Below are 15,975 nucleotides of genomic sequence, written 5' to 3' on the forward strand. Positions count from 1 at the left end.
CAGGGCCCAGAGAAGGCTAGTGATGTGCCTGAGGTCACACAGCTAGCAAGCTGAGGCTGGAAGTAGGAGCCACTCTGTGTGGGGGCCGCTGGGTGTTCGGGACTCCCAGCAGATGTTCTTGCTGCTCAAGAGAGGCAGATTGTCCTGCTTTCCCTCCTGAATACTACTACAGAAGTCTCCCTCCATCTCTAGCCAGGGACAGGGTTTCACTACCGCTGGATCTCAGTGCTCTGAGATGGGAGAGGCTGGCACTACTGTCTGTGACCCAGTGGTGCTAAAGGGCTCTAAGGACTAACCCTTGTAAAGTTGCTGGAGGCCTGCAAAGATATTTTTAGCTGAGGTCAAAGCCCTCGGGGGATCCGTGGATTCTGGGTATTAGGAACTCATCCCACCAGGTGCATGGCTGTCCCCCGTGACATGCCCAGGAGGAGGAGAAAACCACCCCCAGGGAAGGAGCTCTGCCCCTGGGTTGGCCTGGTTGTCTGCCCCCTTCCTCCCCTGCCAGGAGCCTCAGCCTTCTGCTTCCGGTCAGCAGCCGGGCTGGAGCTGGGGCTTCTTCCTGCAGGGCTGTCTGGAAGGGGGAGGGGAGCTGCTGACTTCTTGGCTCTCATTAGCTTTCCCTTGGCTTCTGGCTGGGGAGGGAGGGAGGGAGGGGGCGAGGGAGGGTGGGTGGCAGCTGGCTCGCAGAGCTTCCCGCTCTCCATCTGACTTGCCTGCTGCATTCCTTGGCAGGCAGGGCGGGAAAGCCTGCCACCGAGATGCACTCGTCATGTGCCGAGGCTCCCTCAGCTTCCGGCCCTCCCTGCCACCATTCCAAGGAGCACCTTGGCAAAGCTCAGCTCCGATGTTCTCTTAGGAGGTGGATGAACGCCTGGTCCTCGCCTCCCCTCTCCTCCGCGGCCTCCAGAGCTCGCTCAGGCACCAGCAACCCCGTTTCCCACCTCAGGAGCCCAGGCGGGGGCTGGCGAGGCTCTGGGGAGACAGCTGAGGAGAGGTGCCCAGGGGCCTGACGCTGGCCTCACTCGGGCGTCATTGTCCTGACGGAGGTGCCATCGCCCTCTGGGCAGAGGACTTCCTCCAGCTTCTCCTGCCACCATCCCCAAAGGGAAAGTCACATCGCTGCTACTGTGGCACCCAGGCCTTGGCTTCCCCGCCCCCTCCCTCCCACGCCTCTTCCTGGTCCCCGACCTCAGAGTCGGGACCTGGGGAGGCCCCCACCCCTTTGTGGGAGTCCCTGTGGAATCTGAAGGAACGAACACACCTAAAAGGGGGGCCAGGGAAGAATGTCAGCTCTGGGTACCCTGGTGCCCCCACTGTCATCTGTCAACCACAAAACCAGGAAGACGGCAGAGACAGGCAGCCTGGCTGGGAGCACCAGGAAACGGCCTTTAGTTGCAGAAGCCGCCTCCTCTCCCTGATCAGTAACGTCTGGGACTTTTCTACGAAAGCGTCGGAAGAAGAGGTGGAACCAACAATCACTGGCCAGATGTTTCCTACTGCGGTTTTCCTATTTCATAGCCACCGTGAAAGGCAGCTTCCCAGTGGGCAGGACCAGGGAGAAACAGGCTCCAGCCCCTTTGGCCCGTGGCCATGTCTGGAGGCCCCCTGGGGAAGCTGCTGGATGTTACAGCTCCTTCTGGAACCGAGGCTCCTCCGACAAGGGCCCCCATGCACAGTGGCGTGGGCTATTCACTGCACAAGGCGCTCAGGGGGACGGCGGGGCTGAAATCCAGCCTGTGTTTCCTTGGCCAGCTGGGCATCTGTGGGGCCCACCAGAGGGAGTCCTGTTTTCTGTTTTGAATAAAGGCACATTATGGGCTGGTTGTGCTCTGCCATGGACTTCATTTAGTCATATTTGGTTCTGAACCTGGGCCTTCCCAGTCAAATAAGCCGGATTTCAGACAGGCTCTGTGGTTCCTGTTTGCCAAACAACGTGCCACTTGGCACAGCATTCCCAGACACTCGCTTTTATAGTATATTGAAACTTCCATTGGAAGGAGAAGCTCACACAGCACTGCTGCTATTGATTAGGGAGTGCCAGGTCCCTTCTGCACCCAAACTAGGGGAAGCTTCCCTGAGCCACAGTAAACTACTCATTAGGATCTCATGTGAAAGGGGGCATCTTGGGCCTTCAATGGACAATCCCTCCAAGTCAAAGCACACCTTGAGAACTGGAGAAAACTATTTGCTTTCTCCAAATGCTCCCACTTTACCAAGAAAAAAAAGTGAGTTACCTAGCTGCACTTCCCTTTTTTTCCAGTTATTAGCCCCAAGATGTGGGTGGTCTTCTTACCCCTCTCCCAGCAACGTGGGAATGCTATTGAACGAGCCCTTCCTTTAGTTTATGGCCTGCGGTATGTAGCCGATGAAGCATTCATGTAGATCTTCTCTTAGAGAAATCAAACTTTTATGTATATAATATTCAGAGACCGGGTGTCAAATTGAAAGGCATATTGGTTGGGTGGTTAGCTCTGTTTGATTAGAACACTGGGCTGTTGAGACCAAATTCCTGGGTTCCAGCCTTAAGTAATCTGAGAGCCAGTACTGTTCCACAGCCACGGGCCGTATCCCCAAACTCAGCCACGCCTCCGTGGGGATGTGGCTTTACCCCAAGGGCACAAGGAGCAGGGACAGATCAGTGGAAATCCCTCTGTAGCACCGGAACCAAAAATTCTCCATGCAGCACCCCTGAGGGTCTCCTGTTCACAAAGGAGCAGCAGGGAATTTAGGAATTTAGGTATTTTTTTAAAAGTTTGGGCCTTTTGGCCATACCCTCAGGAGTTTGGGGTAATTTCCTCCTTCGGCCTGCCCTGAAAACATCTCCATAAGTTCTCCCACGTGCACACTTCAGACACTGGGCGGTGTCTGGTGCTTTCCTGCTCTGTCAACAGCCCGCGGAGAACCACCACGCCAACGCCGCTTCTGGGATGACGGGAAATCAATGAACGCTCCTCACGGAGCTTCACAGAGACCATTCTAGCCTTTCCTGAGACCTGCTTCTCAGGAAAAGCAGCCTGAAGATGTCGGGCCATCTTGTCCAAGTGCCAGCCTTCCTCTCACACCCTCGACCCTGAGGAGCCTCCACGGGGCCATCAAATTTCTGCTTCCCTACAGTTTGCACTGGAGGAAACTGTCCTCTCAGCCTCTCAACAAAATCTCTAAACATCCTCTGCCCACAGAGCAGCCAGGCCTGAGGAGAGAGAGAGAGAGAGAGAGAGAGAGAGAGAGAGAGAGAGAGAGAGAGAGAGAGAGGTGGGATCTCCCCACTTTCTATCGAGCCATTGTCGGTGGAGGATGTCCCACAGGCCTTGTTTCTGACAGCCTGTGGCACTTTCCTGGTGTGTGTAGCCACGTGGCCATGGCAACCCAGCCACGGAGTCACACACGGGACCAGCAGGCCTTGCATTCGGCATGTTCTGATTTCTTACGAGGAAAAGCCACAGAGAGGGAGGACCAAAGAAGAAAAGGATGAGTACCGAGACTTTAACTGCCACCTACTAGAGTTACTGCGATGTCTACACCTAGTGAATTCAAAATAATGTTTAAATGCACTTAAAATGCATCCAGCCCTGGCAGGCAAATGACTAGGTTGCTTTCAACCCAGGATTCTTAGAATTTGTGCTAAAAGGATGAAATAAGGATGCTAATCATACAGTAGTCAAGTTTTACAAGGACTTTCCTCTTCAACAGAGGCAAAAACAAAACAAAATAAAACAAAAACAAAACAAGTCTGCAGCCATGGGCTTCTCCCTTGGAAAAGGGAAATGTGGACAGTTCCCTGTGTGTGACTCCTACTCTCTGGCCGCCACCTTGGCACCCTCTGGCCTGGTGTTAGCAGCTTGTGATGAGTCAGGGAATGAGCGGGATTGAGTATTGCCTGTGCTCGGAGCTCTGCTCAAAGCAGAGAGAACAGCGTGGAAAGAGGAGACGAGTCTCTGCTGTCCTGCAGACCACAGTAGAAGTCTCCACCATGTGCCACAGGGAACAGTCACTCATTCCCTGCTCCCACCTGTTACTGGGGGTCTCCTTACGTGCCACCGTGGGCCCTACCACTCTCTAAGTGGGTGCTCGTGGGGGAAAGCCACTCGCCTACAAGAACAGGGAAGCTGTAGGAACGTGTAGCCTGTCTTTCCTCAGGAACTGGGTGAGGAGTCTGGGGACACTGCTGGGATTCTGCTACCGCCCTCCTCTCCCTGCCGCACTGAGCGTGTGAGGCTGCCGGGGGCTGGGCGGGACACGGGGGCTCATGCAGAGGCGACTAACACACGCCAGCGAGACCACGCCGCCAGGACCCATGCAGCACGGCCGCTTCCTGCGCACAGCAAAAGCCGCGGACACAGCAACATCAGCTCGCGCCCCGCACCGGTGTGACCGCCAGAGTTCACAGGGGGAGATTTGGCTTTTTGTTTTGGTTTGGTTTTTTAGAATGAGTTATGATTCTCAGCCAATTTATTTCATGGCATGGTTCGATGGCCTTCTCCCCGGGCTGCTGCAGAAGATGCACAAACCGCGCGGCCCGAGGGCAAGCAGCGTCCTTCCTCCGCACAGCCCCGCACAGAAGATCCAGTGCCCAGGCCCGAGGCTGGGCGGTCACGTGTGCACCTTCTGCAGAGGGAGCCGCTGGCTCGCTTGCAAATTCACCCTAGAAGGGAAGCTGCAGACACTCGCAAAAGAAAAGGGCTGAGTGTGTGGGGGGGAAGCACTGGACTCCCTCCCACCCTGAAGAAAACGACAATCAAAATAAATAAATAAATAAATGAAACAAGAAAGAAGGAAAGAAAGAACCCAAAAGCAAAGGAAACGTTGAGGGAAGAAAACCGACTGAACTTACCACACTGCGAGTGAATTTTTCTAGGGAAGTTCTACGACCTTGCTCACTTTCTGGCTTTAGGGAAAAAAAAAAAAAAGGTAGGGAGAAAAATACAGAAAAAAAAAAAATCTTCAGCTTACACGTGGTTTCCAAACATCAGCAGCCGCAGCTAAAGAAGAACGAAAATGAAAGCAAAATAGGGCGAAAAATGGGAAAAGAGAAGCAGCCAGCGCTGTTGGCAGAGTGGATGGGAGAGACAGAAGACAGAAGCCCAGGAGAGCGGTGCTGCCTCCTTGAGCAGTGAGCAGAGGCGTGGGTGCTTCTCAAGGGGCCACGAAGTGCTGCAGGGCTTGGGCGAGGAGCTGCCACGGCTGTGCACGGGACCCCGGCCTCTAGTTTGAGCCCCTTGCCGACCGCTTCCAAGTGTCCGTGCCCATAGGCAGGAGCCCTGGTGGTTGTGGCCATGAGTCCCCAGGCGGCCATCTGGGGGCTCCGAGGGGTGACACAGAACAGACTGGCTCTGAGGGCCAGTGGGGTGTCGAGGGGATGCTGATGGGACGGCAGGAAGGCCACCAGGGAGGTGAAGTCATCCACTCCACCGGAGTCCAGTTAGGACTATTTTCTCTCTTGAGATTTCCCTGCCCAGGGGCAGCAAGAACGTTTGCTAACTTCAGTGACTTCCCAATGACCCCCATTCTGCATCCTTAGAGCAAGGAGGGTCTACCAGGTCCTCTCCAGTGACAAAGGGTCTTCGGCCTCAGAAGATGATAAGATGGGGATTGTTCTGAACAGAAAATGCTCTCTCATGATCCAGGCAGGTGACACCTTCCCAGGTGTACTCACAACAGGCTAGGGGAGGTTCAAGAAGCTCCTGGGGAACTCTTAGCAGGGGCAGGGGGGCAAAGCCCTCGCAGGTTCTCCCAGGCCTAGCCTACCGCTGCCACCCGAGGAAGAGAGGGGTGGTGTGCTCCTGACCTTGCCTCGCGTTTCCCACCTGCAGGGTCCCAGGAGAATGTATCCTGGACCCGTGTTCCAGGGTCCTGAGGCCGAGGCTGGGAAATTTGAAGAGCACACATGTTCACACGGACACACACATACACGCGGCAAATAACTGAAATTAGGGAGCTGAGAGGCAGCCAGGTGTCTGTGGGTCTGCAGAACGTGCTGGAAGCAGAGAGGGCAGGCTGAAGGCAGCCGTCTGTCTGTGGATGAGGTCAGGGGGCTTCCTTGGCAGCCACCCCTCCCCCATCAGCTCAGCCAGCTGCCAGTGGCAGACAGGAGGTTGCAGAAGGAAAACACAACACAAACGACACACCACCACAGGGCTGGGCTGGGCTTTCTTCTTGCAGGAGGATCTGAAAGATACACGCTCGGCCCTGGGTACCATAAACGTCTCCACTGTGGGGCAGCCGGACTCTACTTTAACCCCATGGCAGCCAGGTGCCAAACATTTGGCTCAAGTTGGGCCAGTCCTAGGCCCTGCATTCTGTGCTTATCATTCTTGTCCTCTGGCTACCGAGTGGCTGCTCACAGAGGGTAACCACTGGCCTGACTCATTCATGTTCCTTGGCCTTGTGCGGGCCATCAAGCTGCCCCGGAAAACCACCATCACTGGTACCTAAATGTCCTGGAGTAGCCCCCAAACCCGGCTCACCTAACCCTAGGGAACCTGGTTCTTCAGAGTGACTATGCTTTACTTGGAAAATATTAGGAAAGAGGATGAATTAGGGACAAAGGAGCAGAAGGCTGTGCCTCCAGACTCCATCTGGGGGGCTGTTCTCGGCAGAAAAGTGAGGCTGAGTCGTATGCCCTCTCCTAGCTGGAGGGTGGTTGTGACTCTCACATACCTTTTATGGCCTGGACATTACTATCGCATGGTGAGCCCGTCCCTGAAGTCAGAAGATACTCTGGGCCTACCTGAAAGTGCCGAGTTACAAATCAGATCCGTACCTGGAGACTCTCAGGAAGAAATGGGAGGAGAAGGTAGGTGTTGACAGTGTTTTGGGAAACAACTTCTCGATGTTGAAAAGTTGATGGTATCTGCAAGGGCTTGGTGCCTCAAGAACATCCCTTAATTTGGGGCCTGGGAGGACAATTCTAGAGAACTCCATTTGTAACATTTCACAGAAAGGCTGTCAGTCCCTTCCTGGCTCAGATACCCTCCTCTGAGAAGTTTTCCTCTTGTAAGAGAGGATTGGGAAGCACAGATGTCTCAGCCCACTTCCTGGCTTGAGGTGCATTTTCCCTTGTGTTTAAACCCTCAAGGAGACTGAACAGCCTCTAATTTCTCCTTGTCAGGTGTGTAGACAAACCCAGATCGGTCGGACTGCTAAAGCCTTAGAATGTCCTCAAATTATGATCCTTTCAGGTTTCTTGAGCAACAGGAAATAAGGAAAACTCACTTTGACCTTCTCCCATGAGATCTGGGCTAGAGGAATAAAAAGTCTCTATAACCTTATACTTTCCTCCAGTTCTTAAAAAAAAAATTGAGCCCCAGAGCCATCTGTGGGGTGTCAGCCCCCTCTAGCAGCGCCCCTCCACACACATCCTGCAGCAGGGAGCTGGCAGCAAGCCAGGCGCCGCACACTCCATTGTAGGAGCTACGCTACGGGAGGATGCAGGAAGTAGAGAGCTGGGTTTCTGAAAATCTGGACGTTCTCGAGGTCCTTTTCCCTTTCTCAGACTGTTAGGGCTCTTCTGAGAGCAGGATACAAATGCCGTCCTGGACCTTGGAGTTGTGTGGTACCAACCAGATACGCAGACAGGATCCTGGCACATGGGGTGACAGCACACAGAAGCCTTGTGCGGCTGAGAGAGGCAGCCCAGCACAGAGCGCGTGGATGGACAACCACGTGTCAGGGCTGGCGTTGGGAGGCCAGGAGGGGAGACGAAAGGGGCGCATGTGCTCCTAAGTGGCATGGCATGGAAGTCGTGGAGTCTGGTGCAAGTTGCGCCAACGTGGGCCTCAGATCAGAGGTGACAGGCATAGCATTTGGGCAGACATACTGCACCCAGGAGCTGTCTCTCTTTCCCCCCTCTCCTTCCTTCCCTCCTTCCAGAAACCAGCTGAGTCTACCCCTGTTCTGTCACCCCTTACCACCTCATGCCGAGGTCCCTGCACCCCAAATCCATGACTCCCAGGGCTGCAGGGACCCATGGCTAAATTCTAAGTGGAAGAGGAAGGAGGAGCTGGGTGCAGCTGCCTCTTGGTTAAGAGAAAAGGGAAACACTGCAGGGGCAGGTGAGGTGGAGGAAGGGGGTGTTGAGGAGGAAGCAGTTGTGGGATGACTCCAGGGGCCAGATGGCCCCCTGGAAACTGACAAGTTTTCCCGTCTAGTTTGGGCTGTCCAAACCCTTGCCTCAAACCTGTCTGGGCTGGTCAGGGAGAGAAGTCCGCGGGGAGGGGGCTGTACTTTGCCAGAGGGGCTGTCTCTGGTGTGCTAAGGTTTTGCTGGTGCTCTTGCCAGCCTTCACTCCTGTATTCAGTCACACTCCCTCCACTGCCGTGGGCAAAGCATGCAGACAGAGGCAGCGGGACATGGAGGTAGGGGGCCACATCCTGGACTCTGGGGGAGGGGTGGGTGGTGACCATACTAACTCTTTTTCATTGGGGTGGGAGCGGATAGAGAAAGGAAAGAAGAAAAGAGAAAAATAAATAAAACCCAAGGGATGATATTCTCATTTCACACCAGCAGCAAGCAGCAGGCAAGAGTCAACAGTGCTAAGAAAGGCAAGCCTGCCCTTCCCAAAGATACCTTCTTCTTGGCCAGCAGCAAGTCCTGGTAAGCATTTGACCGGAGGAAGCGGGCATAGCTGTCACTTTTCATCAGCTTGTAGATGTGCTCCTGGGGGACACAAGGAAGAGCTGTCAATCAGTGCTAAAGGAAATTGCAATCCAATTGATCACTGTTTGGGGAAAGACACAAAGGGATCTAGGTATGTTTGTATGGACCTGGAAAAACTTGCAACGTGTTACACCCACTGCCCCTCCAAACTCAGAAACACCAAACAAAGCATATTTTCTCTCTTAGAGTAAAAGATCCTTGAGGATCATATCCCAAAGGGTCTGTAATTGGGCCTGGGTGCTGTGTTGGGGTGCTTAATGATTAAAACCACAGACACAGCAATAAGAAGGAACAAACTACTGATACACCAACTAATTGCATGACTCTCCAGGGAATTACGATGAGTGGAAAAGCCAATCCCCAGATTACGTACTACGGGATTCCATTTATATGACATTCTTGAAATGACAAATTATAGAACTAGAGAACAGATTAGTGGTTGCCAAGAGTTAGGGATGGGGAGGAGTGGGAGGGAGGGAGGTGTGGTTATAAAAGGCAACAGGAAGGAGGTTTGTGGTGATAAAGGGCTCTGTATCTTCACATATCTCATATAGGTCATAGAACCAAAAGCACACATGTGTACACGGTACAAATAAAATTGGGAAATCTGAATAAAATCAGTGCATTGCAGCCATGTCAATATCATGGCTGTGATACTGTACTATAGTTTTGCAAGATGTTGCCATTGAGGGAAACTGGGCAAATGGCACATCTCTGTACTATTTCTTACAACTGCGTGGGAATCTATAAGTATCTAAAAATAAAAAGTCTAATTTACAAAAAAAACACACAGGCAATGATGCAATTGAGTCAGTTTGTGCATTTTGGGGCCACCATCTCATCCCGGAAGGGGGCTCTTGGCAACCAGCTCACGAGGCATGGGGGCAAATAGACCAAGCCTGTGGCTGACATCCAGGAGGGGCTGTGCCGCCTCTTCTCCTGGGCTCCTAGAGGCATTTACATTCTGGGCTTGGCAATGGATTTCACTCCTGACTTCTGGCCAATTCCTATACCCTGTGGTCCCTTCTTAACAGGTCTGTGCTCATCAAGGGCAGGAAAATCCTGGTCCATTAAAGCGGAGAACTTGTTGATGGGAAAAGTATTTTTCATCCATTGAAGTGGATTCAGCCCAGCTGCACAGGAAAGCTTGGCTGTCCCAAAGGGGGCCTGTTAGGAGGGAGGGTGGGACTGTTAGTGGTTGGCCTGGTGGAGGGACCATCTTCCCCTTGCAGGGTCATTGCTCATCCCATGTAGCCCGACTAAGGCCCTAGTACTGCGGGGAATGGTCAGCTGGTCAGCTGGGAGGCAGGACCTGTCATTAAGAACCTCTTCCTTGGGTCCTCTCCCCAAGGAGGGTATTAGAGAAGGAAGCAGAGACCACACATCAGCTGGGAGCACATTTTAGAGATGTCTGACCAGAGGAAGCTGGAACAATGGCAAGGGCTCACCAAGACTCTCTCCCTACCCAGCACAAAAGAAGGTGAATTCACAATTGCCAAGACATGGCAGCACAATTGCCAAGACATGGCATCAACCATGGATGAATGGATAAAGGAAATGTGGTGTATGTGTACAATGGAATACTATTCAGCTTTAGAAAAGAAGGAAATCCTGTTATTCGTGACATGATGGATAAATGTGGAGAACATTATGTCAAGGGAAACAAGCTAGGTACAGAGAGACAGATACCACATGTCTTCACTTATACAGGCATGCCTTGGAGATACTGCAGCTTTGGTTCCAGACTACCGTGATAAAGCAAACATAGCAATAAAACAAGTCACACAATTTTTTTTTTGGGTTTCCCATATAAAAGTTATGTTTACACTATATGTAGTCTATTAAGTGTGCAATAGCATCATGTCTAAAAAAACATTTGCATGTCTTGTTTATAGGAAAAAAAAATAAAAATAAAAAAAATAAAAAAACATTGTATACACCTTAATGAAAAAATACTTTATTGCTAAAAAATTGTTAACGATCATCTAAACCTTCAGTGAGTCATAATCTTTTTGTTGGTGGAGGGTCTTATCTTGATGTTGATGGCTGCTGTCTGATCAGAGTGGTGGTTGCTGAAGGTTAGGGTGGCTGTGGCAATTTCTTAAAATAAGATGATAAAGTTTGCTGTATCGACTGACTCTTCCTTTCATGAAAGGTTTCTCTGTAGCATGCGATGCTGTTTGATAGCATTTAACCCACAGTAATTGGAGTCAACCCTCTCAAACCTTTCTGCTGCTTTATCCACTAAGTTTCTGGAATATTCTAAATCCTTTGTTGTCATTTCAACAATGTTCAAGACGTCTTCATTAGGAGTTGATTCCAGCTCAGGAAACCACTCTTGTTATTCATCCATAAGAAGCAAATCCTTTGTCCACTAAGGTTTTATCATGAGGTTGCAGCAATTCTGTCATGACTTCAGGCCCCACTTCTCACTCTAGCATTCTAGTTCTCCCGCCATTTCCACCACATTTACAGTTTCTTCCTCCACTGACGTCTTCAACTCCTCAAAGTCATCCACGAGGCTTGAAATAAATTTCTTCTGAAATTCTATTAATGTGGGTGCTTTAATTTCCTTCCCATGAACCATGAATGTTCTTAATGACTTCTAGAACGGTGAATCTTTTACAGAAGGGTTTCAGTTTACTTTGCCCCGATCCATCAAAAAAATCACTGTCTGTGGCAGCTAGAGCCTCATGAAATATATTCCTTAAATAACAAGACTTGAAAGCTGAAATTACTCCTTGATCCATGGGCTGCAGAATGGGTGTTGCATTAGCAATGGGTGTTGGATTACCAGGCATGAAAACAACATTAATCTCCTTCACATCTCCATCAGAGCTCTTGGGTCACTAGGTGCATTGTCATTGAACAGTGATATTTTTAAATGAATTTTTTTTTTCTGAGCAGTAGGTCTCAACAATGGGCTTAAAATCTTTAGTAAACCATGCTGTAAACAGATGTGCTGCCATCCAGGCTTTGTTCCATTTATAGTGCACAGGTAGAGTAGACTTAGCATAATTCTGAAGGGCCCTAGGATTTTTGCAATGGTAAACGAATGTTTGCTTCAACTTAAAGTCACCACCAGCTGCCTTAGCCCCAAACAAGAGAGTCAGCCTTTCCTTTGAAGTTTTGAAGCCAGGCATTGACTTCACCTTTCTAGCTATGAAAGTCCTAGATAGCATCTTCTTCCAATAGAAGGCTGTTTTGTCTACACTGAAAATCTGTTGTTTAGTGTAGCCACTTTCACCAATGATCTTGGCTAGATCTCCTGGAAAACTTGCTGCAGATTCTCCATCAGCACTTGCTGCTTCACCTTGCACTTTTGTGTTATGGAGATGGCTTCTTTCCTTAAACTTCATGAACCAATCTCTTCTAGCTTCAGACTTTTCTTCTGCAGCTTCCTCTCCTCTCTCAGCCTTCGTAGAATTAAAGAGAGTTAGGGCCTTGCTCTGGATTAGGCTTTGACTTGAGAGGATGCTGTGGCTGGTTTGATCTTCTATCCAGACCATTCAAACTTTCTTCCTATGAGCAATAGACTGTTTCTCTGTTTTATCATTTGTGTGTCCACTGGAGTAGCACTTTTAGCTTCCTTCAAGAACTTTTCCTTTGCATTAATAGCTTGGCTAGCTGCTTGGTTCAAGGGGTCTAGCTTTTGGCCTATCTTGGCTTTCAACTTGCCTTCCTCTCTAAGCTGAATCATTTCTAGCTTTTGATTTAAAGTGAGAGACATGCAGTTTTTCCTCTCACTGAACACTTAGAGGCCATTGTCAGGTTTTTAATCAGCCTAATGTTAATATCGCTGTTGATCAGGGAATAGGGAGGCCTAAAGAGAGGAAGAGAGACAGGGGAAATGGCTGGTTGGTGGAGCAGTCAGAACACACACAACATGTATCAATTAAATCCCTTCTATTACACAGGCACAGTTTGTGGCACCCCCAAAACAATTACGGTAGTAACATCAAAGACTGCTGAGCATCATAACAAATATAATAATGAAAAAGCATGAAATATTGCAAGAATTACCAAAATGTGACACAGATACACTACATGAGCACACGCTGTTGGCAAAATGGTGCTGAATGACTTGCTTGGTGCAGGGTTGCCACAAACCTTCAATTTGCAAAAAACACAACATCTGTAAAGCACAATAAAGCAAAGTACAATAAAACTAGGTACGCCTGTGTGTGAAATCTGAAACAACCAAACGCACAGGAGAAGAGTGCAGAATGGTGGTTGCCAGAGGTTCGTGAGGGTTGGGAAGGATTAGAGAGATGTTGGTCAAAGGAAACAGCATTTCAGTGAGAGAAGAGGAATAAATTCAAGAGATGATCATGGTGACTATTCACTATAGGGAAAACAATATATTGTATATTTCTCACTACAAACAATAAGTGTATGAGGCAATGCATATGTTAAATAGCTTGATTTTGACATTCCACAATGTATACATATATCAAAACACCATGTTGTATACATAAATACATACAATTTTACTTCTCAATTAAAAAATAAAAAGAAAGTGAAAGCAGAAAGCAAGAAATGTCCTAGTCTCATAGGGAGCCCTCTCTATCTCATTGCTAGTTGGACCCCAAAGAGTCCTTTTTTGGAACCAAATTGACCCTTCCTGAGATAACCTGCATAGGCACAAAAGCAGAGTGGTTACCCCTACTAATGGGAATGAGCCCACTGCAAGGAATCAAATGAAATCAAATAGTGGCTTGGTCCTGAGACGACTTTGATGGTCCAGATGTGGTCTGATTTAACAAACTTAGTGAGAACATATCTCACTAAATGTTTTTCTGTAAATTGCAGAGAAAAATCCAGCCCATTCTAGTTTAAGTTCCTTGAAGGTACGAACAGTATGTTTTTATCCTCTATAGATGCATAGCATCTAGCACAGGGTCAAATGTTAGTTGAACTGACATGGATTTTTGGTTCACTGAAACGCCTGCAAGAATTTGATGTCCGGCGAGGTTGCAGGCTCCACACATGCTTTGGATTGTGAGTGGGTGGAAGTTCTGGCTCTCTGCATGGAAGGCGAGTGAGGATTCCACTCTGCTCCAAGGAGCGCGAGGCTGTTGGCTTAGCTATCCCCAAAGGCCTCAGAGCCCAGACCAAGGAACACCACTGGTCTCTGATTTCATTCGTTGTCTCTATACGTTGTTCTAACATTTACATCTTACGCGCAAATGTTAGTCCAGAGTAAAAATGACTCGCTGTCTCCTTCTTGCATTGGGCATTGCTGTCTGGCTGACAGAGCTCCTGAATCATCTGGAAAGGCCTATTGTAATGCCTGGAGCCCCTCTAAACCCCTCTGCAAAGCAACAGGCCCCTGCTTCTTGTTCTGACTTCTCAAAGGAAGCCAAGTCCCCAGTATGTATCTCACAATACCCCCTGTTCCCCCAAGAGGAGTAAGGAAACCTCCCCCAGCACAGCCCTTCTGGCCTTAACAACAACTTTCACACCTAATCTTGCTAATTCCTATAGACTCATTGTGGGCAGGAAAAACCTGGTCCATTAAAAGAAAGAACTTGTCAATCAAAGTAGAACAGGATAAAGCAGATGACTAAATGTTTAATCACAGCAACCTTCAGCAAATATTTATTGAGCATTTACTAGGTGCCAGGCACTGTATTAGGCACTGAGATTACAACCTTAACAAGACAAATATTAATAAGTCCCTGCTGTGATAAAGCTTAGATTCTATTAGGCAAGACAGACTTTGCACAAAGGTGCATTTATCCAGTTGAGCTTAAGGGCTGCAAAGAAGTACATGTGCAGGGTGCTGTGAATGGTTGTGCCTGGGCATGGCCTCCCCTGCTTTGGGTGAGGGATGGTGGTCCATCAACCAGAAAGATCCTTGCCAAGGCAGAAAGATCTGGGTAGACAGAGAGAAACGTGCCTCCCAATTCTGTGGGAAAGCGGGAGGGAGGGTCTGGTCTTGTAGCTGCACGGTCTGATCACCCAGAGCAAGAAGGACGACCCAGGGATGGGAGAAAACAGCAGCAAACAGTGGTGGTCCCCTCTCCAGGGGGGTCCACGTGGGTCAGAGGAGCAGTTTGGCACCATGCTCATCTTTCACTGGTCATATGGCCAACTCCAAAGCCAGGTACCAAGGCAAGGATGGTGTGGGGAGGGAGGGAGTAAGAACACAGTCTCTTGGAAGATGAGGTGGTCTTATCCGCCAAGACCATCATTAGCTCTTGGTCATCACTATGACAGTCTCGATCACCCTTCAAGGGAATAACAACCAGAGCAACACCGGTAATAGCAGATCCAAGGTATAGGTCAGAGTAAAACAGAATCCAAGAGCCTCTGCAGGTCTCCCACACGCCCTGCAGGGCCCATGGCTTCAACTTCCCTCTGGCCTGGGCCTCTCTTTCCCACAGCCTAGAGATCCACGACGCTCCCTGCCCTGCTCCTCCTCCCCCAAGCAAAGAGACGCAGCCTTTGATGTACCCAGTTGTGGATCTGTGTTCCTTCCTCCTTGCCAGCTTTGTCTAGGAAACACAAAGACAGCATGCAGGGGGTGGGTGAGCAGAGAGCTGGGATTTTTCTGGGAATGAGAATTAAGATCAGATTCAGGGTCTTTGGCCATTTCCCAAATGCAATGAGTTTATCACTGCCAGGGACAGCAAGTGTACAAAGCTCTTGGCAGTGACCTCTACTGATTTATGAGGGGTTCTGGTTTGTTTCCCCTGTTCTGCAGACAACCAGTCTTAGGGGAAATGTATATCCAGAATCTGCAAAGTGCAAGGGAGCCGCTGGCAAAACCAGCCAAGCCCCAACGGAGAGGAAATTCCTAAGGGGCTGGAGAAAAAAAACTTCTCTCACTGTCGCTCTCTTTCCTTTGTCTTATCTTCTTCCTTCCCTTCCTCTTCCACTCTCTCCAAGAGAGATGCTTGAGTGAGTTGATTATAAACAAGCAGAACTACCAGAGGCCACACCTGTCTTTGGACCCAGCAGAGTGGCACCTACTCCAGGGAGGATGAGGATGGTTCTCCATGCATTGAGAAACCAATGCTACAGGGCCCTAAATCACACCAATGTTTTAGCTGCAGTTCTCAGCGGTGGGAGGGAATCACACCACTGTAGTGGTTGACGGTCGCCTTGGGACACTCCACCTTCACTTCCCCTTCTTGGGCCAGGATGCTCAAAGGATGATGAGGGCCTCCGCTCGCCTGGGGGCGCTGAGGCAGAAGCAAACACAGCCAGGATCAATGGGGTCCTAGACAGGGAGCACTCGAGGAGCCAGCGGCACCAGCTGTCTCAAAACCACATCTGCTACAAATCAATGTTTCGCTGCGAGAGTCCTCATTT

At 49.8% G+C, this 15,975-nt stretch overlaps 1 protein-coding gene across 5 annotated transcripts in view; it reads right to left on the reverse strand.

Annotated features, from left to right (window-relative positions):
- Positions 1 to 15,975, reverse strand: part of RGS6 (regulator of G protein signaling 6) — a 520,723-nt gene that overhangs the window by 18,398 nt on the left and 486,350 nt on the right. For 2 of the 5 annotated variants that reach the window (XM_076003888.1, XM_076003889.1), the window contains exons 16-17: positions 8,566 to 8,655; positions 4,832 to 4,885 (exon numbers count right to left, since the gene is read on the reverse strand). In XM_076003888.1, coding sequence (XP_075860003.1) covers positions 4,832 to 4,885; positions 8,566 to 8,655 — 144 coding nt within the window. The remainder of the gene's footprint in view (positions 1 to 4,831; positions 4,886 to 8,565; positions 8,656 to 15,975) is intronic. The other 3 variants (XM_076003891.1, XM_076003892.1, XM_076003890.1) reach the window with 2 other exon arrangements.

The sequence above is a fragment of the Microcebus murinus genome, chromosome 6 (genome assembly GCF_040939455.1).
Source record: "Microcebus murinus isolate Inina chromosome 6, M.murinus_Inina_mat1.0, whole genome shotgun sequence".
Taxonomy (NCBI): Eukaryota; Metazoa; Chordata; class Mammalia; order Primates; family Cheirogaleidae; genus Microcebus; species Microcebus murinus.